At 57.3% G+C, this 23,205-nt stretch overlaps 15 protein-coding genes across 15 annotated transcripts; 7 read left to right on the forward strand and 8 right to left on the reverse strand.

Moving 5' to 3' along the window:
• Positions 1-657: 657 nt before the first annotated feature.
• On the reverse strand, positions 658-1,739 carry SCHCODRAFT_02672404 (P-loop containing nucleoside triphosphate hydrolase protein; the record flags this gene model as incomplete). Its single annotated transcript, XM_050346644.1, has 5 exons — positions 658-808; positions 869-1,057; positions 1,107-1,517; positions 1,565-1,672; positions 1,723-1,739. The coding sequence occupies 5 exons, from the start codon at positions 1,737-1,739 to the stop codon at positions 658-660; spliced, it is 876 nt and encodes a 291-aa protein (XP_050198005.1).
• Positions 1,740-2,091: 352 nt separating this feature from the next.
• Positions 2,092-3,634, reverse strand: SCHCODRAFT_02092459 (uncharacterized protein). The gene is made up of 6 exons (XM_050341760.1): positions 3,034-3,634; positions 2,875-2,981; positions 2,749-2,813; positions 2,663-2,695; positions 2,387-2,602; positions 2,092-2,331 (listed from the first exon to the last, which is right to left on the reverse strand). Exons 1-6 carry the CDS (start codon positions 3,349-3,351, stop codon positions 2,207-2,209), a joined length of 864 nt encoding a protein of 287 aa, XP_050198006.1. The 5' UTR covers positions 3,352-3,634; the 3' UTR covers positions 2,092-2,206.
• A 96-nt stretch (positions 3,635-3,730) lies between these two features.
• Positions 3,731-5,140, reverse strand: SCHCODRAFT_02641156 (uncharacterized protein). Its single transcript, XM_050346191.1, has 6 exons — positions 5,004-5,140; positions 4,774-4,935; positions 4,582-4,629; positions 4,417-4,519; positions 4,197-4,359; positions 3,731-4,144 (listed from the first exon to the last, which is right to left on the reverse strand). Exons 1-6 carry the CDS (start codon positions 5,040-5,042, stop codon positions 3,895-3,897), a joined length of 765 nt encoding a protein of 254 aa, XP_050198007.1. The 5' UTR covers positions 5,043-5,140; the 3' UTR covers positions 3,731-3,894.
• Positions 5,141-5,217: 77 nt separating this feature from the next.
• Positions 5,218-6,295, forward strand: SCHCODRAFT_02641161 (DUF1649-domain-containing protein). The gene is made up of 6 exons (XM_003027570.2): positions 5,218-5,397; positions 5,445-5,561; positions 5,623-5,718; positions 5,772-5,857; positions 5,905-5,945; positions 5,997-6,295. Exons 1-6 carry the CDS (start codon positions 5,365-5,367, stop codon positions 6,173-6,175), a joined length of 552 nt encoding a protein of 183 aa, XP_003027616.1. The 5' UTR covers positions 5,218-5,364; the 3' UTR covers positions 6,176-6,295.
• Positions 6,296-6,403: 108 nt separating this feature from the next.
• SCHCODRAFT_02591121 (uncharacterized protein) lies at positions 6,404-6,689 on the forward strand (the record flags this gene model as incomplete). Its single annotated transcript, XM_050343986.1, has 1 exon — positions 6,404-6,689. The coding sequence occupies exon 1, from the start codon at positions 6,414-6,416 to the stop codon at positions 6,687-6,689; it is 276 nt and encodes a 91-aa protein (XP_050198008.1). The 5' UTR covers positions 6,404-6,413.
• A 41-nt stretch (positions 6,690-6,730) lies between these two features.
• Positions 6,731-8,613, reverse strand: SCHCODRAFT_02092539 (uncharacterized protein). The gene is made up of 4 exons (XM_050341761.1): positions 7,993-8,613; positions 7,760-7,925; positions 7,096-7,695; positions 6,731-7,036 (listed from the first exon to the last, which is right to left on the reverse strand). Exons 1-4 carry the CDS (start codon positions 8,457-8,459, stop codon positions 6,968-6,970), a joined length of 1,302 nt encoding a protein of 433 aa, XP_050198009.1. The 5' UTR covers positions 8,460-8,613; the 3' UTR covers positions 6,731-6,967.
• Positions 8,614-9,103: 490 nt separating this feature from the next.
• On the forward strand, positions 9,104-11,168 carry SCHCODRAFT_02641168 (uncharacterized protein). The gene is made up of 5 exons (XM_003027571.2): positions 9,104-9,584; positions 9,712-10,046; positions 10,110-10,336; positions 10,389-10,451; positions 10,515-11,168. The coding sequence occupies exons 1-5, from the start codon at positions 9,392-9,394 to the stop codon at positions 11,038-11,040; spliced, it is 1,344 nt and encodes a 447-aa protein (XP_003027617.1). The 5' UTR covers positions 9,104-9,391; the 3' UTR covers positions 11,041-11,168.
• SCHCODRAFT_02641171 (uncharacterized protein) lies at positions 11,094-11,517 on the reverse strand (the record flags this gene model as incomplete). The annotated part of the gene is made up of 1 exon (XM_050346192.1): positions 11,094-11,517. A coding segment is annotated over exon 1 (263 nt), but the record flags the coding sequence as incomplete, so codon positions are not given.
• On the reverse strand, positions 11,094-12,235 carry SCHCODRAFT_02693022 (uncharacterized protein; the record flags this gene model as incomplete). Its single annotated transcript, XM_003027826.3, has 4 exons — positions 11,094-11,865; positions 11,939-11,966; positions 12,023-12,109; positions 12,172-12,235. The coding sequence occupies 4 exons, from the start codon at positions 12,233-12,235 to the stop codon at positions 11,481-11,483; spliced, it is 564 nt and encodes a 187-aa protein (XP_003027872.1). The 3' UTR covers positions 11,094-11,480.
• Positions 12,236-12,266: 31 nt separating this feature from the next.
• Positions 12,267-13,613, reverse strand: SCHCODRAFT_02641173 (uncharacterized protein). The gene is made up of 7 exons (XM_003027827.3): positions 13,568-13,613; positions 13,476-13,511; positions 13,122-13,427; positions 12,890-13,069; positions 12,755-12,814; positions 12,598-12,678; positions 12,267-12,539 (listed from the first exon to the last, which is right to left on the reverse strand). The coding sequence occupies exons 1-7, from the start codon at positions 13,575-13,577 to the stop codon at positions 12,373-12,375; spliced, it is 840 nt and encodes a 279-aa protein (XP_003027873.1). The 5' UTR covers positions 13,578-13,613; the 3' UTR covers positions 12,267-12,372.
• A 553-nt stretch (positions 13,614-14,166) lies between these two features.
• SCHCODRAFT_02641182 (SET domain-containing protein) lies at positions 14,167-15,830 on the forward strand. The gene is made up of 4 exons (XM_003027572.2): positions 14,167-14,207; positions 14,269-15,569; positions 15,619-15,750; positions 15,807-15,830. Exon 2 carries the CDS (start codon positions 14,458-14,460, stop codon positions 15,379-15,381), a length of 924 nt encoding a protein of 307 aa, XP_003027618.2. The 5' UTR covers positions 14,167-14,207; positions 14,269-14,457; the 3' UTR covers positions 15,382-15,569; positions 15,619-15,750; positions 15,807-15,830.
• Positions 15,662-16,612, reverse strand: SCHCODRAFT_02517179 (FMN-linked oxidoreductase; the record flags this gene model as incomplete). The annotated part of the gene is made up of 3 exons (XM_003027828.1): positions 15,662-16,128; positions 16,182-16,277; positions 16,327-16,612. 3 exons carry the CDS (start codon positions 16,610-16,612, stop codon positions 15,662-15,664), a joined length of 849 nt encoding a protein of 282 aa, XP_003027874.1.
• Positions 16,613-16,861: 249 nt separating this feature from the next.
• Positions 16,862-19,844, forward strand: SCHCODRAFT_060997 (uncharacterized protein; the record flags this gene model as incomplete). The annotated part of the gene is given in 10 exon segments (XM_003027573.1): positions 16,862-17,140; positions 17,158-17,224; positions 17,272-17,416; positions 17,467-17,906; positions 17,973-18,443; positions 18,500-18,678; positions 18,722-18,892; positions 18,966-19,094; positions 19,149-19,289; positions 19,341-19,844. The coding sequence occupies 10 exon segments, from the start codon at positions 16,862-16,864 to the stop codon at positions 19,842-19,844; spliced, it is 2,526 nt and encodes an 841-aa protein (XP_003027619.1).
• Positions 19,845-20,277: 433 nt separating this feature from the next.
• SCHCODRAFT_02516068 (uncharacterized protein) lies at positions 20,278-20,823 on the forward strand (the record flags this gene model as incomplete). Its single annotated transcript, XM_050343345.1, has 4 exons — positions 20,278-20,312; positions 20,366-20,416; positions 20,466-20,624; positions 20,676-20,823. 4 exons carry the CDS (start codon positions 20,278-20,280, stop codon positions 20,821-20,823), a joined length of 393 nt encoding a protein of 130 aa, XP_050198011.1.
• A 300-nt stretch (positions 20,824-21,123) lies between these two features.
• Positions 21,124-22,934, forward strand: SCHCODRAFT_02641189 (NAD(P)-binding protein). The gene is made up of 5 exons (XM_003027574.2): positions 21,124-21,492; positions 21,549-21,847; positions 21,909-22,016; positions 22,066-22,204; positions 22,282-22,934. The coding sequence occupies exons 1-5, from the start codon at positions 21,453-21,455 to the stop codon at positions 22,482-22,484; spliced, it is 789 nt and encodes a 262-aa protein (XP_003027620.1). The 5' UTR covers positions 21,124-21,452; the 3' UTR covers positions 22,485-22,934.
• The last annotated feature ends 271 nt before the right edge of the window (positions 22,935-23,205 follow it).

A 23,205-nucleotide genomic window follows, 5' to 3' on the forward strand; every position in this document is an offset into this window, starting at 1 on the left:
CTGGCGTACCAGCAATACGGAGCCGTCTTCGCCCCGACAATCCAGCACTTTTCCGAAAGGTTCGGGAGAGATGCGGTAGGGCATGGCGAGGTACTCCTTGCAAAGTGCCAGGATGCTCGGGCGCACGGCGAATATTGCTGCGCTAGGCTCCTCTTTTATTTCCATGTACGTTGAAGCCGTGGCATGCGCCACGGCGGTATGACAACGGCGAACCCCTTGTCGTAGCCATCGTGGCGAAAGTTGTCGCCTTGGCTGTCTCTGGCTGCTCTGGGCGGCGAGGCGGGGCTCTGCTCTTGCCTTCGATTTGCCCGTGGGTGAGGCGACATCGTGTCCGTTGCGGAATTTGCTTCCGCGTCCGAACGCCTTATGCCCACCGCCTCCAGGGCTTACTTGGAGGTCAGAGAGCTGGGTTCAGTATGACGATGGGCTCCTGGCGTGCAGGGAGATTTCTGAAGAGCGGCCTGGGGCAGCGAGTCGTGCGTCCTTTAGTGCAATTCGCGGCACACGTTTCTCTGCGTGCAACTCGATTCAGACTACTCTGGGTCTGCTGCTTAATTTTTGCCTCCCCTTCGAGCTTTTGCTCGCGTTGCACTACTCATGTACAGTAGAACTACTTCTGTCGTAGGTATTGCTTCCATTCTAGATTTTCGTCTATTCTCATGAGTTCATACTATCCTCGCGTCCACAGTCATCATAAGCTGCGGGGAAGGCGCTCGCCTGGATCTCGTACAGCTTACTGTACTCCCCACCGCTGGACATCAAACCTGCGTGCACTCCTTGCTCGACAATCTCGCCATCCTTCAAGCATCTATGAGGTGTCAGTCTCGGTGTGCAACACATAGCCCGCCCTTGCAGTCCGAAAACGTACATGATCAGGTCCGCATCCCTCGTTAAATGGCCGAACCGATGGGTCACGAAGATCATGGTCTTGCCCTCGCGCTCCTTGCACAGGTTGTTGAAGAGCGCGAGCTCGCCCTCGGCGTCTAGGGCGGAGCTGGGCTCGTCGACGAATACAGCGCGTATATTGCCTGAGGTGAGTCGCATGAAGGTGCGCGCTCTGCTTTACCATCAGCTGGGATAGTTCTTGGAAAAAAATGTGAACATACGCGACAATACGCTGTGTCTCTCCTCCCGATACCTCTATCGGCTTTTCCAAGGCCTCAAGCCGTTGTCGAAGCGGATCGTCCTCCTCCTCGGTCACATTCTCCCCGTATGCTCGCGTTTGGGGATCCAACACCGTATCCAGCCCATGCCGCAGTTTTGCTATGCATGCAGTCGCTCCGCCAGCCTGAGCGGCGGCGCGGACCGCATCAACGTCACGTACTTTCTCGACGCAGCCGAGCCCGATGTTCTCACCCATAGAGAGTGGGAACAGGCGGTGGCCTTGCGAGAGCACAGCTGTCGCCTGTCGCAGGTCGCGCTGGCGGTATGCAGCGAGCGGTTGGCCATCTACCTCGAGAGTGCCGGACGTCGGATCGTAGAGGCGCGTCAGGAGCTTGATGAGGGTGCTCTTTCCGCTGCAAAAAGCGTCAGCACGTCGTTTGAAAAGAAGCGACGCATCCACCTTCCGTTAGCGCCCACGATCACTACAAGCTGGCTCGGCTTGATGTCGACATTGATGTTTCGCATAGACGGCCTATCCAGGCTACCGGGATATGCGAACGTCACATTCCTGGCCGGTATCGTCAACACCACGGAGCAGTCAAAGTAAGCGATGCATACCGAAGCTCAAAACCCATGCCCGCGCCACTCGACGTAGGGGAGGGATAAGGTAACTGTCCTTCGGCGAGCAAGTTCTCCTTCTCGGGCGCCTCAATGGTCTTGTAGTACTGCTCGATGACGCGGATGTAGTCTCCGAATCGCTGTACATAGCGAAGCGTCACGGAGACCATGGCCCGGAAATTGGACGCACCCCGCTCGAGCATGGCGATCGAGGTGACTGATAGGTTGCCAGTCCCATATATCGCGCATAGGACGCAATAGACCTGATCAGGGGATGAAGGTAGGGATTGGCTACAGATAGGAAGCTTACACACTATGGGTAAATCACCGGCAAGCTTGCAGAAAATGTTGAACGTGGGCGTGGCGCGCCGATCGTACTGACCATTGACGTCCTCGGTGGATGTGTCCCTCAATCGGGCACACGCCTCCTTGAACTCTGACGTGCGCCGTTATGAGCTACAGGACACGTCCGATAGCCGTTGGACTAACCTTCGATAATGTACTCTCCAATACCAGCGCTGGTGACCTCCTCGCGCAGCTCTTGCTTCGCCATCTTTGACAGTCTCTTGCTTCGAAGGAATGCCTCGTTCTCCGTATGGACAACGTGCGCTGGTGAGCTTTGAGTGCCTTGCGAAGCTCGCATTACGACTATTGCAGGACTCACGCATAGGCCACAAAGAACGGCGCTCGAGGTGAACCAGAACCGGCTCCACCAAGCAAATCAACGGGAACACAGGACCTACGCCAACAGCAGAACGGCATGAGGCGATTATGAACGTCATGATGCTCGCTACATTGAGGATGCTTGCGCAAAGATGGAAGACCTGGCAAAATGCGTCCCATACTGAACTGGCTGACACTCTGCCGGTCGTGGATGGCTCTACAGAAGAATCAATCGATTGGCTCGCTTAAGGGCCAGTATGCAAGGTAGTTCACTTACTCAACGACGTGGGAAGGTCTGTCCGGAGTTTGGCTGAAAGAGGGGAAAATAAATATCCAGATGAAAATTCTGGCATAGGTACGTACCCGATAGTAGGTTTGTCTTGAAATGGCGGATGACCCGACTTTCCAGTCTGGGCATAGTCGTATGGCTGTATACAATGATCAGCATACAGAGCCTCTCTCGTATATGAGGACAAATCAACTGCATACTTCCACCACCGGACCCACGCAACGACCGCAAAACAAGATAGTCTTGCCACTATTGCCGAGAGGATCGCTGCCTTGTCGACCGTTGCACTGACCAGTACAAGCTCAATCTGCGGACGTATGACAATGAGCACCTTCTTCGTCACAGCATCGCCAACGTACCTGCTTGAGCAAGCGACCAGAGAAGTACAGGATGATGGAGTACTCGATGGCTTCAAAGAAATGGTAGAGCACCAAGAACGCCACTGCCCACGGATCGACGCGCCACACCTCGGAAAAGATGCGGCGCACAAGAGCGAAGTGCGAGCGTAGGGCGCCTGGAGAGGGAAAAGGGCACTTGGACTTCGCCTTTTCTTTTCCCAGTGTCAGTGTCCAGACGCCGAGTTGAATAGTCTCGAGTCGAGGATCGTCGCCGTTATCGCAAGTATCGATACGCTTGAGCGGGTTCACTGGACATGTCGCGTTTGAATCCTCTTTCATGATGGCGGTCGAGAATGGGGAGGCGCTTCAGGGCGGACGGCTCCGCCCATTTTATATGAGGATTTTCAAGCAAAAACGAGTCAAGGGTTCAGCGGGAGCGCGGTGGGGCTGAACACAGGTGTAGGGCGCTGGCCCGAGTTCTCCGAGGAAATCATGTAACATAGGCGCTTCTTTTCCCGGGCGTTGAGAGTACCGGCCTTAACATCGTGCATGAGGTGTGTAGATCAACGGGAAAAGAGAGCAGAATGGCAGTACCGACATGGGAGTAAGAGAAGGACTTAGCTCGAGCCAGATGCAGCGAAGCGTATTTCGGCAATTCCCGACGGGCAATCGCTGTCTTCGCTGTAAACACGCTGTCCTTCACATAGGGAGTCGCGACTCATGGGGGCATTACACTGTTTTGTATGGTACATAGGACAGAGATCGAGCATCAACGTCTATACTCGTGTATGTCGAAGCAAGGATACACAGAAGAACCGTAACATCAAGAAGACGAGTAGCGTGTCAAGCAGCGTCTTCGAACCGAACACATCACTGACAAGCTCAGGCCATTTCCACGTCCTCGCCAGCAGCAGGCTTGGGCGCCTCGGCCGCCTGCTCGGCATTGGCAGCCTCGTCCTTCTTCTCCCCGCTCTTTGCCACCGGCTCCTGCATGAACGCCTCCAACTCGCGGTCGAGGTCCTCTGCCGTCGCAGGCTTCTTCTTCTGCCTGGGCTCCTTAGGCTTGTTGCCACCACGCTTATTGCGCACGGGACCGACACCACCCTCAGCGCGACCGCCCTTACCATTGCGGCTGCGCGGAATAGTCAGCAAACGGCTTATAAGGGTGAGATGGATGTACTAACCCGTTCCCTTTCGGTTGCGCGACCGCTGTATCATCCTGGCTACTCAGGCGATCGATAAGTGACGGCTTCTCAATACGGTTCAGCAGCTTCATGGTCGACGGCGCGCTTGCGGCACGCTGCGGCCTCGGTTGCAGCGCAGCGAACTCGATGTTCATCGCTTGACCTGCATGTGTGCGTCAGCTGTCCTCCTTCTCACCTCTCCAGATAGGCCGGGACGCACCTTTCGCAGTCTTGTTATCGAACAGGTTCTTCGCCTTCTTCGCGTCGTCCACCGTCTCGTACGTGATGATCGCGGTACCGGTGGAGCGACCACTGCGGTCATACTTTGCAAGCCAGAGAGGATCCGTGGTTGGCTTCATGCGGGCGGGAGGCGAGAGCGTCGTACCCTGATCTGCGGTTCGCGCACCAAAGTGCCTGCCTGGCCAAAGATTTTCTGGAAATATGCGTCAGTAAATGATACATTGATTGCACGACCCTGTTGGGAGGCTGGGTGGCGTCCCGCGGAACTGAGTGATGCATGGGGTTGTACAGGGTTCCAAGAGTGGAGGAGGGTAGCATGATGGTGATAGTAACGCACGGAAAGATCGAGCGGCGTGAGTTCGTAGTGCAGGTTGGACACCACGAGGCGCGCCGAAGCGGGCGTGGCTGGTCCCCTGCCCAGGCCATTGGTCTGAGGGGCGGCGGCTTGCTTGGCGCCGGGAGCGCGGTCGTGTACCCAATTATCATTGACGTTGGGGCGCTGCGAAACCGGTAAGCATTCCTCCACTTCAACGCGTCTAACGGCGCTAATGGGGCACAGACACGCACACTGTAGGGCTTACGAGCATTCCTTCGGATAGAAGCCATCGTAGAACCAAGCAGAGGTCAGAGCGTCAGAGGAGCGGAGGGCAGCTGAAGCAAGGGCGAAGATGAGTGGCAGCAACGATGGTGGTGGTCGAGACGAAGGAGTAAACAGCGGAGTCTCAAATGAGGGGGACGCGCGTGACGCGGACTCAGCTCGATCACCTCATGCGCGTCAGGCGCCCTTGTTCTCGACGTCTGCAGCCACGGAGCTGTGCAGGCGCTTGTGCGATAGACCATCATTCTCGTCCTCCCCTCAGAGATTGCGCAGCTGCTGGTTCTGGTCCTGCGAACGCTTAGGGCATATCTGCGACTGCGAGTCGCAACCATGAACGCGCATCCGACGATCGCTGTGGACCTTGTACGCTGTCTCAAGATCCCTCCAGGATTCGGCGCTTACGGTCTTAGGTGCTAGACCGCCAGAACGCGAGGGATGTGCTTAATGGTGTACTGCATGCCATACTTTTCCATCGACTGTTCGGCACGGTGAAGCCACAGACGTTCGAGGTGCTCGATGTAACGATGGTGCGCAGATCCCCTCTCCCATACTCACGCATGAATATGTACTGAGGGACGATCCTCATAGCCCGGCGTGTCGGACGCGACGATGGAACGGCTTGTACAGGACAAGGTGGACTCCTTCTGGCGAGCTCTCGAAGGGGCTGGCGAGAAGCGCGGACAGGTGTGTCCCCTCTATCATGCACCCTGCTCACTCTTCTCACTTCTCCCTTACAGCTTACCGTAACCTTCTCCGAGAAGAAACCCAAGAAAAGCTGGTTCCAGGTCTATGTTGGTGAGGAAGACGTTCCTTGGGAGCAATGGTACGTGTACTTCCCTCATTCTTCGACTGGCGCTCACCCTTAGACAGGGTCGTCAACGCCGAACTACGACAACCACGAGGAGAGCGCGGTAAACATCCTACTCCTCACGCATTGAGCGCCGCACTTACGCTGCCCCCAGATCGCCTTGCCTTCGACGCCACCCTCACCAACGCATTACGAAAAGCCATGATGACCATGCTCACCCACACCGCCTCTGAGAAGGGTCGCGCAGCCGTCCCCCTAATTACCAACGCTACCGGGATTTCTCCCTTCCCCTTCCGTATAGCAGGCATCGTGAATGGCATTGAGCTACCATGATCACGATGAACCATGCTGATGACTTCCTCCTCGGACTCTTGTGTATCCTAGACTCGCATACTGTAACTTACAATCGGATGGACATGGAACTGTAGCCTCGATTCTACCAAGACGTACCTGCGCGGCGCCCCCTGACGGCCTGCAAAGCACATTGGTCTCCATGCAAAGGGCAGGGGCGGCCACCACTACCTCTCCACACAAGTCAGCCCCCTTGTCATGCTGTAATGGCTCAACGGGAATGCGGCGGGTTAATCACCGGTCAAAGCCCCGAGTGCGCTGTTTCAAGACCGTCCCCTCCAGAAAACTTGGTGTCCACAGTCTCCCGGCGCGCAAGCGTCGGCCCGGACTTGGAATAATCTGCCCTTGTCAGGCCAGGGAAGCAATTCTGCAACCTGCAGGGCTCGCCGAGTTAGTCTTCGGAGACCAGGACGTGTCGTCAGACGCGCTGGGGCTCGGGCCTGCCGCAAACTTTTGCTGGGTTTTTGGAGCTTTTTTTCTTTTGCCTTGGTTGTAGGGTTCATGAAAAGCAAGAAACGAATCAAGGCGAGGAAGGAGAGGAAATTGAATGTCGTGGGCCTGAGCGCTAAGTCCTTCCCTTCGTTCATATGCGCGAGGAAGCTCCCTTTGTTTAACGAGCACGCGCGAAAGAACCTTCAGAGTCCGGCCCAAAGACCAGCTCAAAGGTCTGAAGGACTGGGGCAGCAATCGGAAGCAGCAGCGTCACTCAGAGACGCAAGGACAGCGGTGGTGTAGATGGATTGCATGATGGTACGTATACTACCAGAAGCACGCCTAGAACGGCAACTTGCCCTTGACGTTGCGCGGCACCGCGAGCGGATCCGGACGGCGGCTCCTGTAGAACTACACGAATGCAAGTCAACCTTAATGCTCCCCTTCTTCACACACCGAAACAAGCTCACCTCCTTGTACTCCCGCACGCGCTTCGCCATATCCCGCATGCGCACCGCGCGCTTTCCACGGACGATGTGCGCGACGCGCTCGTGCTTCTTGCCCTTGAACATCCTGCGCTTGCCCGAGTACAGCCGCGCGACGGGCGCGTCGCGCGCGCGGTGCTCGCCGACCCAGTGCACGTCGCCGGTCCACTCCCCGGAGAGGTCCTTGAGCGCGAGGCGCTGGCGGCGGCGGTACTCCCGCGCAGGGAGGGCGGGGGTAGGCTCGGCTTCCTCTTCTGGCGCGGCTTCGGCAGCGGCTGGAGTGGGGGTAGGAGCGGCGTCTGCGGCCTCGACGGGTGCGTCGGCCTTAGCTTCGCTCGCAGCAGGAGTCTTTGTCTGGACAGCTGGTACTGCCTTGGGCTCGAGGGGAAGAGGATTCTTCGGCCCGCTGGGGAGGAGGTGCAGCAGGCCCGCGGCCTTTGCCTTCTTCACCAAATCGGCCTGGCGGCGGAGGGAGTACTTCGGGCCCTTCCACTTCCCGGTGACAGGGTGCTTGTTGGGCAAGAAAGGGTTCTGCAGCTGCGCCTGCCTCACATCCGGCTTGAGGGCGCGCGCGTTGGGAAGGAGCTAAGGGAATAGACGGATGCGTTGAGCTCAGGTGGGGTCAAGGATATGGATGGTGTCTGCGCACCTGCGGATTCATCCTCCGCGCTAATTCCGGGTCGATCTGCTTCGCGTCGGTGAGGTCGACGCCCAGGCGGGGCAGCGCCATCTTCGCGCCATGGATCTCGTGCAGGCGGAAGGTGCGCACGGCGCGAACGGCAGCTTCCCGGGAGGCCATGACGGTGGGTAGTCCTCTGTAAATCCCAAGCACAGTGTCAGCAAGGCAGCGACAGAGGAGGATTGCACACTCCTCCTACTCACAGAACGCGCCCGGGACTCGGAGTGGTGGCGAGCGCGGACGAATTGGGAGGGCGGTGATCGCGCTTGGCCAAGTTCCCACGGTAGCCAAAAGGGGAGTAGGACGCGTTTCGCATTCCCCTTTTCTTCCCAACCCTCACGAGGCTGCAGTAGGCTGAAGGCCGCGAAGCTCGCCCCGCACAGGCATCGTCCCAATGATCCCTTCTACGCGAGCGGGCCAAGGTCTGAGTGACGCACCCCCGATGGCCCCAGCTGGGCCTGGCTGTAACTGTACGCCCAGCCAAGCGACGTACCAGAAATCCCATGCGTCCGCCCTTGTCCGCCGTGGTCGGCGCGCCCTTGTGGCTGCACCGGCTGCCCAGCGGAGGGGCTGGCGATGTCGACACCTGCAAGGTCGGCGGAGGCCCTGGCGGATTGTGTGTTGAAAGGCGTCGCGGTGCCCGGGCGCGTCTGCAGCCTGCGGGCTGCATCCTGTGTCTATTGTCGGTTCGCTCGTCCCTTTCCCTTCCTCTGCGACAGGACCTCTTTAGCGTACGCTTAACCGCTGCGCGAGAGGGACTGCCCCTTCGGGCGCAGGCAGAGAAGCTCGCACCCCGGGTCCTTTATGCATACCGTTGTGGTGCAGTGTAACGCTCTGCTCGCAGGGAGGGGTTGGGCGCCATCTTCGGATGGTGTGAGCCGATAGAACGCAGGGAAGGCGCGTCCTTTAGTGCAATTCGCGGCATGCTTGCCTCCTCACATGCATAACTCGATTCAGACTACTCTCGGTCTGCTGCCCTCAATTTTTTCCACCCTTCCGGGCTTCTGCCTGTGTATTCGAGTATATAAGTATCGCTAGATTGATTGGATGTACGTATATATGTATATAGTATCGTGTGCTCTTGAGAACACCTTCGATGGGCAATGCGCCATTCGAAGACTCGGATGAAGGATCGATCTCAATCACCTGCAGTGACCAAACCTTTCCCCTCCCATGATCTTGTCCCCCCGGTTCGGCCACTGACATTGCTCGAATGTGGGCGCATGCCTATCGTCGTTGCTCACAACTGCCTCTTTCATTCAGAAAATCATTGGAATCCAGCAGAGCGCGTGCGACACGCGACGACGCGTCGGGACCTGACGTCAATGACGTCGACGCGCAGTGCGCCTGGCGGGAGGTGTAGATCGCGCGACATACGGCTGCATGTGTAGGCTGCTTCTCCTTCTCCTCATCCTATCACCTTAGAGTATGAGCCTCCCCTCTCTTTCGAGGTGTAGCAATGGCTCGCTTGGCTGGCGTCTCTATACGCACGTCTTCAAGACAGGAACAACGCGTCGAATACCTACGTCGACGCGCGCGATAACTAGTCGCGCGCTCCTTTCGCGGACCTCTGGCCCTTCCCCTTTACCTCGGTTCTCCCCGATGCATTGCCTCTCTTCTATGCTTTGTCGACAACGACGAAGCTACGCGTCACAGGCATCCCAGGAACTCACGAAGATTGAGCACTCGCAGTTTCTCTCCGAGGCACCACCAGACGCAAGCTGGAGAAAACGGTCAGCGGCGCAGGATCCAAACGAGGAGGAGGCTGCGCTGGAAGACGCGGCAGACGGCAAGGGTGCGTATCGCTCTGACGGAACCACTGTGACGTCTCTTCTCTCCCCCTACCCCCCCACCTCCTCACCTGTTTCCCCTTTGCTCCCTGATATATTCACCCAAATCGCGTGTCTGATATCCCCATACAGGTAAACTCCTCCCCACCGCTTCCCACCTCTTCAAGCTCATTCTCCCGCTCACGAACGTCGCCCACGCCCGCGACGCACCACCCGTCGTCTTCCTCCTCCACCCCTCGCAGCCGCTCTCGCACGCCGGCCGCCTCATCGCGAGCGAGCTCATGCGCGTCGAATCGGGTACAGCGTCACCAAAGGGCGGAAGCTCGCCGCCGCGCGTAGAATTCCACAGCACATCGCCGTCAGGGAAGATCTCGCAGTGGTCGGATTCGACGGACGTGGCCGACTTCATGCGCGACGCGGCGCGGGTGGCGAAGTTCTCGGTGGTGATTGTGTACCCGGATAGTCCGGTGGGTGGCTGCTGCCCTTATGCGCCCCTACGATCTGTACCATGCTGACTTCCTCTCTCGCAGGAAGAACAAGTCATCGACGTCCAAGTCCCCTCCTTCGCCTCCCGCACGCGCTACCTTCGCCGCCGCCTCACCGTCATCGAGTCCCAGCTCAAGGACATGGACAAGATTAAGCGCGAGTGCGACCATCTCGCACGCCGAGGGGCGAGAAGGATGGCGCTTGGGGGCTTCGGGCTGCTGGTGGTGTATTGGGGCGCGGTGGCGCGGTTGACGTTTTGGGACTATGGATGGTGAGTGTTTAGCAAGCCTATACTTCTGGCGCAGATGCTCAAGCGCTTTCAGGGACATCATGGAGCCTATAACCTACCTCTCTGGATTGTCAACGGTCATCTGCGGTTACCTGTGGTGCGTACCCCTTCTCTCCATTGCTTCTCACCCCCTCCTCCCCAAACTAATTACCCAACCCAGGTTCCTCTACCAAGGCCGCGAAGTCTCCTACACCTCCGTCCTCGACCACTCCATCTCCTCCCGGCGCGAAGCCCTCTACGCCTCCCGCGGCCTCGACATCGAGCGGTACGCCGACCTCGTCGCCGAAGCCCGCAGCCTCCGCCGCGAGATCAGCAAGATCGCGGAGGACTATGACCGGGACAAGTGGGACGATGTGGTGGAGGATGAGAGGGGGCGGCCCGTCAATGGGGGGAAGAAGGTGGAGGAAGAGAGCGGGGTGGCCGAGGGGAGGGCGATGGATAAGGCAGAGAGGCTGGATAAGGAGGAGAGGCTGGACAAGAAGGAGAGACTGGACAAGGAGGAAAGGCGCGAGCTGGACAAGGAGGAAAGACGCGAGCTGGATAAGGGGGAGGGGGACAGGCGCGGGCGGCGGATAAATAAGGAGGACCTGAAGGATGCGAGCACGGAGGTGAAGTCGGAGTCGAGGAGGAAGGTGGATGAGGTGACGGGGGAAGAAGATAGGAAGGATAGGGAGGGGTCTGCATGAACTTGAGCAATTACAGGAAAGTCGACGGACCTTGTATGCATAGATTAGTACGGATCACGAAAATGGCGAAACCAAGACGATGTTCATGTCTATCTATTTACATTAGTACAATACACATTACCGCAAGACGTGTGTCTGAACTCCAGCAAGCCGGAGAGGGTATAGAAAAATTGGCAGCAGACCCAGAGTAGTCTGAATCGAGTTTCACTTGCCGCAGCGCGTATAGACGCATAGCGGTGCACATAGAGCACACCGCAGCGACTATACCAGTGCGCTGCTGCAGGGAGTGAGCCGCGAATTGCACTCAAGGGCGCGCACCGATCTGCACGAGTGTGGAGCCAAAGGACGGAATGCATCTTGAGCTCGGCTATAGAAGCGGCATCACAGCACTTTCGCAGTCCTTCGCGGCGAGGGGCAGGCTGTTGGCGGCACCAAAGAAACTAGTGGTAGTCCCAAGGCGCCGCCATACTGTCCCCCGCACGCCCGCGACCCACGAGGGGCTCGGCGGAGGATCGCACAAGCGCAGATCGGCGGTCGCGCGCCCGGGCACCGCGGCGCCTTGCAAGCCCAGCGCCACCGGGGCCCTCGTCCACTCGATCCGGATCGACGGCTTGGAGGGATGTCTTCGGGTTCCCCTCCGCCCTTGTCCCTCCGTGGGGTCGCAGACGGATGAAGGCCGTTGCTGGGGGCGTTTCTGGTACGCCGCGCGGCTGGTTACAGCTAGGGTCGGGCTCGGCTGGAGCCGTCGGGGGTGCGTCACTCAGACCTTGGCCCGCTCGCGAGGGAGGGCGAGCCCTGTGCGGGGCGAGCTTCGCGGCCTTGGATCTGCTGCGATGGTGTGAGGGAATAGCGCAATCGGGGATCGATTTAAGCAGATATTCAGAATTCTCACGATCACGTTACATTCAACGGAATCAACCACAACTCTATTGCAACTCAGAAGTACGCTACCGCGTCTTGTTTGTTCATCCAGGCATTTTACCAGACTTTGTAAAAGTACTGCATAGGACGACAGGACCCAAGATGGGCGTAAGAACGACGCTGCCGACTGTACCGGCAATTACAGGGTCTAATCCAGCAAGGGTTGAATTAGTTGGTGCGACCGAGCGCTGCGAGCGGCGGCAGACGTACGGTCCTTGATCTGCTCCAAGGCAGCTTGGGCAAGAGACCGTGATGTCGATTTCGGATGGATCATGCGAAAAGGGAACAAAGAAGCGACTCACCCAGTCATCAAGATGGCTCCTAAGCTTGGTGGTATATAATACAACTCCTGACATTTGCGGGCCGTATATCAGAAAGTACATGAGGGAAGGAGCAAACGAGAGAGATTGTTCAGCTGAACAAGCCGGCTACAAAGGCTGTGACACCGCCAACACCCCCGGCAATGGCCAGCCCAATAGCAGGGATAGCACCTGTGGCACCTGCGGCCTGCGCGCCCGCGAAGAAAGAACCCGCCAAGACATTGCCGATCATGGAGTGCACCCATGCAGCCATACTACCTAGTGGAGAAGGGCAGGTCAGCCAGTCAATATTGACGCATATTCGCGACAATCCTACCTGCGGCAACACCACTGGACGTGAATCCAGCAGCGCTTAGTACGAGAGGACCCAGAAAAGGCGTGAGAGCGACACCGACAGCTGTAGTAGCGATAGCAGAATATGGTCGAGAAAGAGTCAATCATAGACGCTCTCTGTCTTCAGCCACGTCACGCACCAGCCGCGATAAGCTCCGGAGAAGCCTGGGCGATGATTTTTCCAATTCCAGCTCCCGAAGCTACCGTAATGTATATCGTCGTCAGCCAACACCTCATATAAGAAGGTCAAGCATGCAGTGACAGTTTACACATACCAGTTGCAGCAGCTGGATTGAGGATAGCTAGCGCAATGACGGGACTTAGGACGAGTCCAATGATCAGCGCGCAGCGGGCAGCAGCGACTATGATCCTCCAGAGCAGGCGAAGCACAGCGCGAGCCAGGAAATAAGCCGCAATGATACCAAGAAAAATCTGCACGTATTTAGACTTTGCACCTGTTGACAACCTGAGAAAGATGTCGCTCCCCACAAGATCATCAGCACTCACAGTACTTCAGGCCTTCGAATAGCAGCATCACCACGTAGAAGGGGGTACAGATCAGGCAGTATAGCACGAGACAAAGCCCATATAGCACAACGCCAACCTTCTTGCCGATAATGCACAGAACTGTTGCGAGGACGTCCCGGATAGTACATGGCGCGGGCCCGTTCCAGTAAGCATAGATCCTGCCCAGCAGCGAAGTGGGCTTGGGGCATAATCCCATCGCGCGCGCTCGATTTACAAAAGCGCGATTCAGGGTGGCGGCCGCATTGCTAATCATGACGGACAGCGTCACCTCGTTAGACGCAGCGTCTGTCCAAGGTAAGTCTGCACGCCGAGGTTACGTGACGAGGCGCTCACAGTTCAAAGACCCTGCTGATTCGGCAACTTCTGACACTGCACGGTGCTTCCTGTAAACGACCGTATCGCAAGACCAGTCAAAGGTAACTCACATTCGTCCATGGCTGCGACGCGATCAAGATGGCGGTCAGACGCAACGCGCTCCGTGCGACTAGAAGACAAGGAACTTACGGCAATCCGAACGGTCACGCATTCGTGACCTAGTACAGTCGACGTGACATCGCCGATTCCGTGGCGCAGGTTCGAATCGGAGCTTGGCTTCGTCCACAACCTATAGTGAACTTTCAGATGGTGGTGAGATAAACTCAAGCAGCGTCGTTGAATTTCGGCGCTGATCACAGGTGCCTCGCAGAAAAGAGGACAATCTCCTGCAGACGGCTACGACCTGATCAAAAGAAAGGTGTGCTTGGATCCAGCGCTTGCGTTAAGCGCCCGAGCGTTCCGTTGTAGTTGACGCTTGTGATCACAGGGAAACGACGCGTTCTTGGCCGAAGACTACGACGTCGCCAAGTTGCTCTACAGTTATGCTGCGTCGAACGACAAGGAAAACTACATTCATACTCTCAATCGAGCGCAAGTGAATTTAAACCTTCAATTGTGAGTTGTGTTGATAGACGAGATGAATGCCTCGCTCACTATTCATGTAGGTGGAGGGAAGCCGAGGACGATGCAGCAGCTGTCATAGAGGTCAAAGGAGTTACTACAGTGCACAAACAGAAGGCACGCTGGCGGCTATATCAAGCAAGGAAGGGTCAGCGACAGGGCAAGGTTTCAAGAGAAGGTAAGGACTCACCAAAACGACCGTCTCAGTCGGAAGTCCCTGATCATCGCATACGCAGCATTGGATCAATGGGTAGTGGGAGGCGGTTCACAGGTCGAGGCTGAAAAGGAAAGGGCCGAACTAGAAGCACTAGAAAACGACCGGGAAGGGGATGAAATCACATCTTCCCTCGAGAATGCACACATCCGCGACGAGGTCTCCATGTCCAGCAATACCGAAGAGGACAATGAATTTTTCGCAGTCAAGGAAGACACCCACGGCGGCAAAGGCGCCTTCGCGCGCAAGCCCATCGAGCGCGGCACCCTCCTCCTCGCCGAGGAACCCCTGCTCCCTAGCCCCGCATCTTACAAAGAAGACGGCCCCCTCTCGGCCGAAATCATCCTCGCCCTCGTTGAGCGCCTTTCTCCCGCCGAAGTTGCCCGCCTCCTCACCCTCAAGAACTCCCGCGCCGGCGACCCCTACCACTGCTTTGTGGGCATATGGCAGACGAACGCGTTCTCTGGCGCCGGCATCTGCGTCACCGCGGCGCGCTTCAACCACTCATGCGTTCCGAACGCGCGTTACTCGTGGCATGCGGAGAGCAAGCGGCAGCGCATCTTCGCGTTGAGACGCATTGAGGCGGGCGAGGAGATCTGCGTGTCGTATCTGATGAATCGAAACATCTATGGCTCGAGTCGGGCCGCGCGGAGGGCGTGGCTAGAGGAGGATTATCGCTTCGTGTGCATGTGTGCTGTGTGCGGAGCGAGCGACGAAGAAGTGGCGAAGAGCGACCACAGGCGGAACATGCTAGCGCGCATCTGGCGCGCGCTGCCGACGATGCAGGACGACCCACGGCTGGCGGTATCAGAGGTAGCCAGTGCCATCCGCATGATGCGCGAGGAGGGGTACCACGCCGACGCGGACGACTTCGCGACGGAGGCGGTGAATTGCTGCGCGGCATTTTCGGACTGGGAGAGCGCGAAGTATTGGGCGGGGGTCATGTATGAGAGTAGGAGGGCAGAGTTTGGGGAGGATAGTCGGTATGCGAGGGAGGCGAAAGCGATGATGGAGAACCCTGGGGATCGGAGGAGAATGCCTATGGCGGGGATGTTCAAGGGGGTGTCGTTCACGGATATTCGTGTATGATAGGGTCTTGCGTTGCGGTACAAGGGAACCCTTCGTCTGTAAGGGGTGGAACATCGTCTTCATCGTTGTTGTATGGACTTCGACCTCGCCAGCGTTGGACTTTGACCCGTATTAGGTGTTCAATGTCGTCAAGGTCGGCGCATTCGGCCAGGGCATTGCGGAACTTGTTGAACCATGGTCGCCTCGCACTGAAGGCGGTCAGAATGGCTGAGAGTGTTAACATAAGAAGAGGCATACCACTGAAAGTCGATGAAGTGCTTGATATGCAGCTTGATCGTCGTCAAAGTTGCTGTACCCGGATATGATCGACAGAGATCCAGATACTCGCAGGATATGGCGACCGGGTCAGGCAAGATCTCCGCGAAGATGCTTTTGAAGCATGCGTCAAAGCACGCTTACTGAACGCCCGAATCTGGAGCACTGACCAAGGATTCCCAAGCAGCGTCTCCCCCACCATGACCCCATCCGCGCCTGTAAGCGCAAGGTTCTTCGGGACGTCGTCCCAATGACGAACATTGCCATTTGAGACGACGGGAACAGTAAGCGCAGACTTTAAGGCTCTGACGACCTCGAGATCGGCAGCACCTTGTCTTCTGCGCCTAGCGGAGACGGTGCGAGGATGAAGGGTAACCCAGGAGGCGCCAGAGGCCTCCAGAGCGGTGGCAAATGCGAGTGTTTTGATGGAGGGCTGACAAAGTCGGAGTTTGGCAGAGACGGGGATGGTGAGGGAGTAGGATAACGAGGATACTGGAGTAGGGTAATGTCAGAATGGATTTGGAGGGTCGGGGAGGTCTAGGTACCGATATCGTTGACGAGGGGCCAATCCTTCTGACCGAGGAGGTAGGCGCCATAGTGCCCTTCCCTTGCAGCGTCTTGAGGACAGCCCAAGTTAAGGTCTTATAAAAGATCAGACTGAAGTTGATTGAGACGAGTGCGGGTACACACCGATCCCTTGACACAAGGTCTGTACACGCTTGGCTGCCTGTACTACCAGTTCTGTGTCATTCCCGCATACTTGGACGATGGTGGGAGACCCGTCGGGTGCATTCGAAGCCAGTTCAAGGTCCCTCTGGTGGAACTCCAAGTAGTCACGATCATTCAGAATCTTGTCAGGATTGAGCATCTGAGTGTACGTTGCTGTCGCGCCATATTTCCTGACGAGCATCCGAAACGGTAAGTCAGACTGGTTGACCATAGGCGCTGCAATTCTCGCCAAGTTTGGGATCTCCATCGCGGTCGGACGAAAGGAGAGAGCAAGACTGGGGAACGAGTACGGCCGCCGGACCGGCGTCTGTGACGTGGTCACGTGAGTGACGCGCGTGTAATTCCCCGCTCGTGTCAACGTTCGTTGACTATCCACCATCATCATCACTGGCTATGCTCCCCTCTCCCTTCCTCTAGGCGGACCTCACACACATACTCCCCAGTCCCTGACGACTCTTTTTACGCGAAAATCTATCGAAAGAATCCGCCTTATATCATGCCTCGCCAGTCCGACACAGATGTCCTCGGGGGACTGCAGGGATTGATGTCCTCCATCTTCGACCAGGCGCAGAATACGGTGGCGAACCACAAGAAGAACTGCGTACAGCTACACAAACTCCACGAGCAGGTCGCCAAAGTCACGGAGCAGGCGAAGAATGGACAGGCTGTGAAATTAGTGGGGGAGCGCGCGTTCACGGACGCGTTTATCGACATGGCGAGCCGGGTGGTGGAGATCAAGAAGGGCCCCCCAGCAGCTGAGAGGGTGGTTAAGTTTGTCGGATCGTGAGTGAGCCTGCCGCTGACCGAATACATGTGTTGACTGAGACTTCAAGATACATGAAGTTTCTAAATGAGAAGGGTGTGTAACGAAGCTCGCGACTAAGCCCCCTCTAATCCCCCTTCTAGACACGGAAGAGAGTGGCATCAGCGCGCGCTTTATTGTCCGACTGCTCAACTGGCTACTTATGGGCTTCAACGCGAAGAACAAGGTTACCCGATGGCGCGTCGTGCAAATCGTATCGGAACTCATAGCACATCTGGGGGAACTCGAGTGCGTGCTGTCCTGATGTTCTCATTCTGTTCGCTCACCAATGCACACAGTGAGGACATGTACACCAAACTACGCTCTGGCCTCCTAGCCCGCGTTTATGACAAAGAGACCCCCGTCCGCGTCCAAGCCACCATCGCCCTCGCCAAACTCATCGGCACAGACGACGCCGACGATCTCCCTGACGGCGAACCCACCATTCTCCAAACCCTGATCGAGGTCCTGACCACCGATCCCGCCCCCGAGGTCCGCCGCGCTGCCCTCCTCAATGTGCCCCTCCTCAATGAATCCACCCCCGCGATCCTCGCCCGCTCACGCGACGTTGACGCGTTGACACGTAAACTCGTGTTCTCCACAGTCATGGCGGGCAAGCTGAGCCACCCGCGACTGCTCACGATTGCGCAGCGCGAAGAAGTCGTGAAGAACGGCTTGGGCGACCGTGAGCCCGGCGTGCGCATGGCCGCCGCGAAGATGGTCACCGGCTGGTTCGAGCGTATGCTCAATGCCGAGGACGGCGAGGGGCCAGCCGCGGCCCCCATTCAGTGGCGCGGCGACGAAGGGGGCATCATGCACGCTTTCATCCGCTTCCTCTGCCTCTTCGACGTCGTCGGGCTCGGCGAGGCCGTCGCGACGGACGCGGTGCTCTCCGTATTGGTCACCAAGCCGCAATACACCGAGGTCTTCATCTTCGAGGAGCGCTACTGGCTCGACCTCACGCCCGAGTCCGCCGTGCTCGCGCGCATCTTCATCGAGGAGTGCGCAGCGAACGAGAAGGCAGACCTGATGGAGTCGGCGAGCGTGCCCGTGGTGACCGCGTTCGCGTTCTTGCTGCAGGAGCGGTACAACGCGATGCTGCAGCGGATACAGGGGGCGGAGATGGCGGCGGGGAGCGGGATTAGCGAGGAGGAGGAGGAGGAGCTCGAGGAGGAGATTGCGAAGGCGGAGGTTATCTTAGCTGAGCTGTTGAGGATCTCGAAGAAGCTGGACTACATGGATGAGATTGGACGGCGGAAGGTGTTCTCGGTTGTCAGTGAGTGGTCTTCCTTCGTTCGAGGTTAGGCAGATGATGCTGACGGCCAACTGCAGAGGATATGCTTGCGCATCCGCAATTGCCGCCTGGTCTCATCAACCACTGCTTGGACGTAATGCTGGTCATCATGGACAGCGAGCGTGACCTCATCCGCATCGTCGTCGAGATCGTCATTGACCTCCGAGACGAGGACGGTGGCATCGAAGGGGATCCCAACTCGACGGTTAGTCTACTCGTCACCGTAGACTGACCGACCTTGAGCTGACGAAATCGTTTAGATGAGCCAAAGCGAGGGTGACACGACGACGCTGTCTGCCATCCGGAGCCGCGACCGCTCTGTCAGACGGAAGGGTCGCGATGAGATGACAGTTGAGGAGCGCATGCAGGCCGATGTGACGGATATGCGATGCTTGATTCTGTGCATCGGGATGCTTGAGCGCATCAATGGGGTGAGCGCAGTGGCTCCCGCCGGCCTGGGTCTCTGCTACGGCTCTTGCACTGGATGCTAATCTTCTCTCGCAGAGCTTTGAGGACAACTCCACGCTCGAGGGTATCCTCGCGGACCTCATCATTCCCGCCGTCAAGCGCAAGGAGCTGGTCATGAGAGAGAAAGGCTTGGTGGCATTAGGGCTTTGCTGTCTTATTGCCAAGGTATGGTCCTTACACATGAATCATAGACACGCTTATTGATGCCGAAACCATCAGAACATGGCTGTCAACTCGTTCCAGCTCTTCCTTAGCCAGGTTCAGGCTGCACCAGAAGAGCTCAAGTTGAAGGTCCTCCAAATCGTGCTCGATATCCTCATCATGTACGACCAGGAGTTCTTCGGCAAACCCAATGATATCGTATGTCACCCATTTCCCTCTCAATTCGCCCGTAGCCAATGAACTCTCCAGACCCCGCAAGTCATCACCTATCTCCTCCACACGCTTCAGAACGAAGACTCGCACCAAATCCAGGCGACGCTCTGTATCGGGTTGTCCAAGCTCCTCCTCGCCGGGCTCGTCTACGACGAGAAGGTCCTGACGAGCTTGCTGATGGCCTACGTGTCGCCAGCGACGGCGGGCAACTTGGAGTTGAGGCAGTGCCTTTCGTACTTTTTCCCGGTCTACTGCTACTCGTCGGCGGAGAACCAGTTGAGGATGCAGAAGGTCTTCAACATGGCGTTCAACCTGATTGCGAGGGCGTATGAAGAGCTTGAGGGAGAGCAGGATATGGTGACGCCGCAGCAGTTTGGGATGTTGTTCGTGCATTGGACGGATCCGGAGCAGTTGATGGAGGGGTATGTGGCTTCTTTGAGGCTTTCAGGCGTTAGGCTAACCATTGTGTCTTGCGCAGTGCTATTCAACATACGACGACCAAGAACCCGCACGTTGAGCTTGCGCTGGACATCATCATGACCCTGTACGACTCCGAGCGGTCTGGTGAGTGTCTGCTTTCACAACCATGGCTGATCCCTTACTTACGCGCTGCGCAGAGGAAGATCACAAGGCTCTAGCGCAACTCCTCCAGCACCTCAAGCTCCCCGCCGACCTCGACGATAGGATGATCATCCAGCTTGACCTGCTCCTGACGCATGTCAGGGAGAATGGCACCACCGACGACCCCACCATCGACAAGGCCCTCGACAAGTTCCAGGCGCGATTCAAGAAGACGTATTCGAAGCGGCTGCCCGATATCAACCGGGGCGCATACCTCGATGAAGAAATGCTCAAGCTGTATGAGTTTGTGGAAGTCGACCCGCCGGAAGCGGTCATTGTGGCGTCGAGTTCGAAGACGTGAGTAGTGACTGCATGCGTGTGGGGATTGTCGTACTAATCTGCGGCTAGATCAATGGCGAGCGGCAGCACCTTGGTGCCCTCACGGACGTAAGTGTAGACAAGTTCATCGCAATGTCGCGCATGACTAACCCTTTGACCAGGACACCAATAGTAGATGCCGGTCGGACGACTCCCACCAAATCCCAGATACTGTAGGTCTTGCACCGGTCTATGAGACATCGATACTGACAAACACAGCAGTCAGCCGATAGGCAATGTCGTGGGCGACGAGCATCCAATATCCCGGCATGTGAAGATCTTGACGCCCATGAAACAACACGAGAAGCGGTCGCGGAGCCCCGAGTCTGCTCGCAAGCTCTCCTCTCCTGGCAATCGAAAGCGGACACGATCCAGTCTTGTGTAAGTATCTCGCATGTCAATTTCCCTTCATCGTGCTCACGGCGGCCCTAGACCATCGTCCGAGGAGACAGACGATTCTGGAAAAGAAGACTCTGAGGACGTCCGTCGGTCCCTCCTGTTTCCCCCACAACGAAGACGCGACTCGCTGCTGTCGGACGACGATGACAGAAATTCAGGCGCGGATGGTGAAGATTTATGATATGCGTTCCAGTGTCGATAGTCGTCTTTATTCCTACATATATATCTCGTTGCATGTCTGTTTCCTTGCTCGTATATAGATCGCACTTGTTGTATAACTACGCCCTTCGTACTCGTGGGTGTGCTCCACAAAGGTGTGCGGCGTTTGGGGCGCGGTGTAAGGATGAGACGGTAAGTTGCTGACCATATCATGTTCGTGAGGTGAGTCCGTCATGTTTAGCCGCATACAGATGACTCTACTGTACCATAGGTGTGAACAATGCGCAAGTAGATTCGCTCAAGGGAACTCGCTGGTGTGTGAGGCCTCGTCACATCGATGACCGAACTACCGTTCCTCTGCCTGCTGCGCTGGGCTTGACGGTACGACTTCCCTTGACTTCTTCGACTCGTCTCCCACTGCCCACAGCTTTGCGCATTCATGAGTAGAGACAAACGACGTTATCGGGACAATTCGACAAGAGAAATCGATGAGCGCATGACCCACCACCGGCTGGACTCAACCCGTCACGCAACGCCCATGGCCATAATCCAAGTTCTGGACGAAGTCTATATATATGGCACAGACGCAGCTCGAAGACCAGCATCCAGCTTCAGCTCTAACATAGACTCAAGGCTTCCCCACAATCCAGTATGTCAGGCGGCACATTCCTCTCCGGCAAAGTCGCTCTCGGTATGTCTTCATACTTAGACGTCGATAATACATCTATGACTCAACTGAGGTCCCAGTGACCGGCTCGTCTCGCGGCATCGGCGCCAGCGCAGCTCTCGGGCTCGCCGAGGCCGGCGCGGACGTCGTGGTTAACTACGTCAAGTCCAAGGGCCCCGCAGAGGAGGTTGCTACGAAGGCGCGCGCCCTCGGCGTGCGCGCCGAGGTCATTCAGGCGGACGTGACGAACCCGCAGGAGATCGAGAGGCTCTTCACGGAGGCGATACAGAAGCTGGGGCGTATCGATATCGTTTTCTCGAATGCGGGGATTGAGGCGTGGTCGAGGCCAGATGACTTCACGAGGGAGGAGATGGACAAGGTGGGTGGGAGTGCGGGTTGTTTGAAGTGGGAATTGTGTTTCTCACTTTCTGAGTTTAAAGGTGTTCGCCACGAATGTGTACAGCCAGCTGTTCGTGGCGCAGCAGGCCTACAAGCACTTGCAGGACGAGGGTCGCCTCATCCTCATGTCGTCTATCGCAGCGCATATGGTAGGTCGAGGTCTTGCTTGCCCTTCGGGCAATGTCTAATATTGCGTAGGGTCGTCCGGAGCATGCCCTCTACGCAGCGTCGAAGGCTGCTGTGCAGGGCGCCACCCGCGCCCTCGCATGGGATTTCGGCCCGCGCAAGATCACGGTCAACGCTGTCGCTCCCGGTGGCATCAAGACGGACATGTACGGTGAGTGGTTCGCCTACCTTGAAGGGATACACCCTCCGAGATCATCAAGTGGCTCGGCTAACGAATGCATTCAATAGTCGAGGCGGCAGGGAAGTACTTCCCAGGCGGCGACAAGATGTCCGCGGAGGAGATCGACAAGATTACTGGGAGCTGGAGTCCGCTGAACCGCCCCGGGTACCCCGAGGATGTCGTGGGCGCGGTTCTGCTGCTGGCGAGCCCTCACTCGCAGTGGCTGACGGGGCAGACGCTGCAAGTCAGCGGCGGTGCGCGCATGGTATGAAGTACTAGGTGGATAACAACGATACGTCAAGAAGAGTATGTGTACAAATAACAATTGTGACCTGCAGATGCAGCGATGAGGATCCAAAAATTCGACGCATGGCGCCCGAGGCTCGTCCAGCAGCGTGTCTATACACGACCGTCTGTTGTCAACGTGCACTACCATATGAATATTTCGCCAACCGCTGCTCGATGTCCACCTCCCCACAAATCCACGCCGCGAGCAGCCCATGGTCTCTGGTTCCCCTTGACTCGCTGTATCAGGCATTACACCCGCGCCCTCCGCTTTTAGGCAGCGCTGGGACTGCCAGATGGCCAGACGCGACGACGTCCTGCATGCATCCACGCGCACGCAAGGGTACCGAGGTGGCCCTGTCACTGCCAGAGCCCCCGGTACCGCGAGAGCCCTCCAAGGAGGTTGCATGCGCTGAGGACTGGTCCGTTCGCCGCGCTTCAAGTTCTGACAGACAGTCACGACGCAACATGATGATGAAGGAGCGCGGGGTAACTCAGCCGTGTACCATGCAGACGAGAAAGACCGACGGCGGAGCGCCCGAGAGGGTCAGTCTCGGGGCTTGATGGTCAGACACCGAGAGATGAGTCCCGGTGTCCAACGTTGCTCGTGGCGGCAGACCGTTCGAGGGGAAGGCGGAATATTCGAAGTCAACGGCAGCGTCGCCGCGCACCTCGAGGAGTGCGCGCCGCCCTGCACAGGCCCACCC

The sequence above is a fragment of the Schizophyllum commune genome (genome assembly GCF_000143185.2).
Source record: "Schizophyllum commune H4-8 unplaced genomic scaffold SCHCOscaffold_12, whole genome shotgun sequence".
NCBI lineage: Eukaryota > Fungi > Basidiomycota > Agaricomycetes > Agaricales > Schizophyllaceae > Schizophyllum > Schizophyllum commune.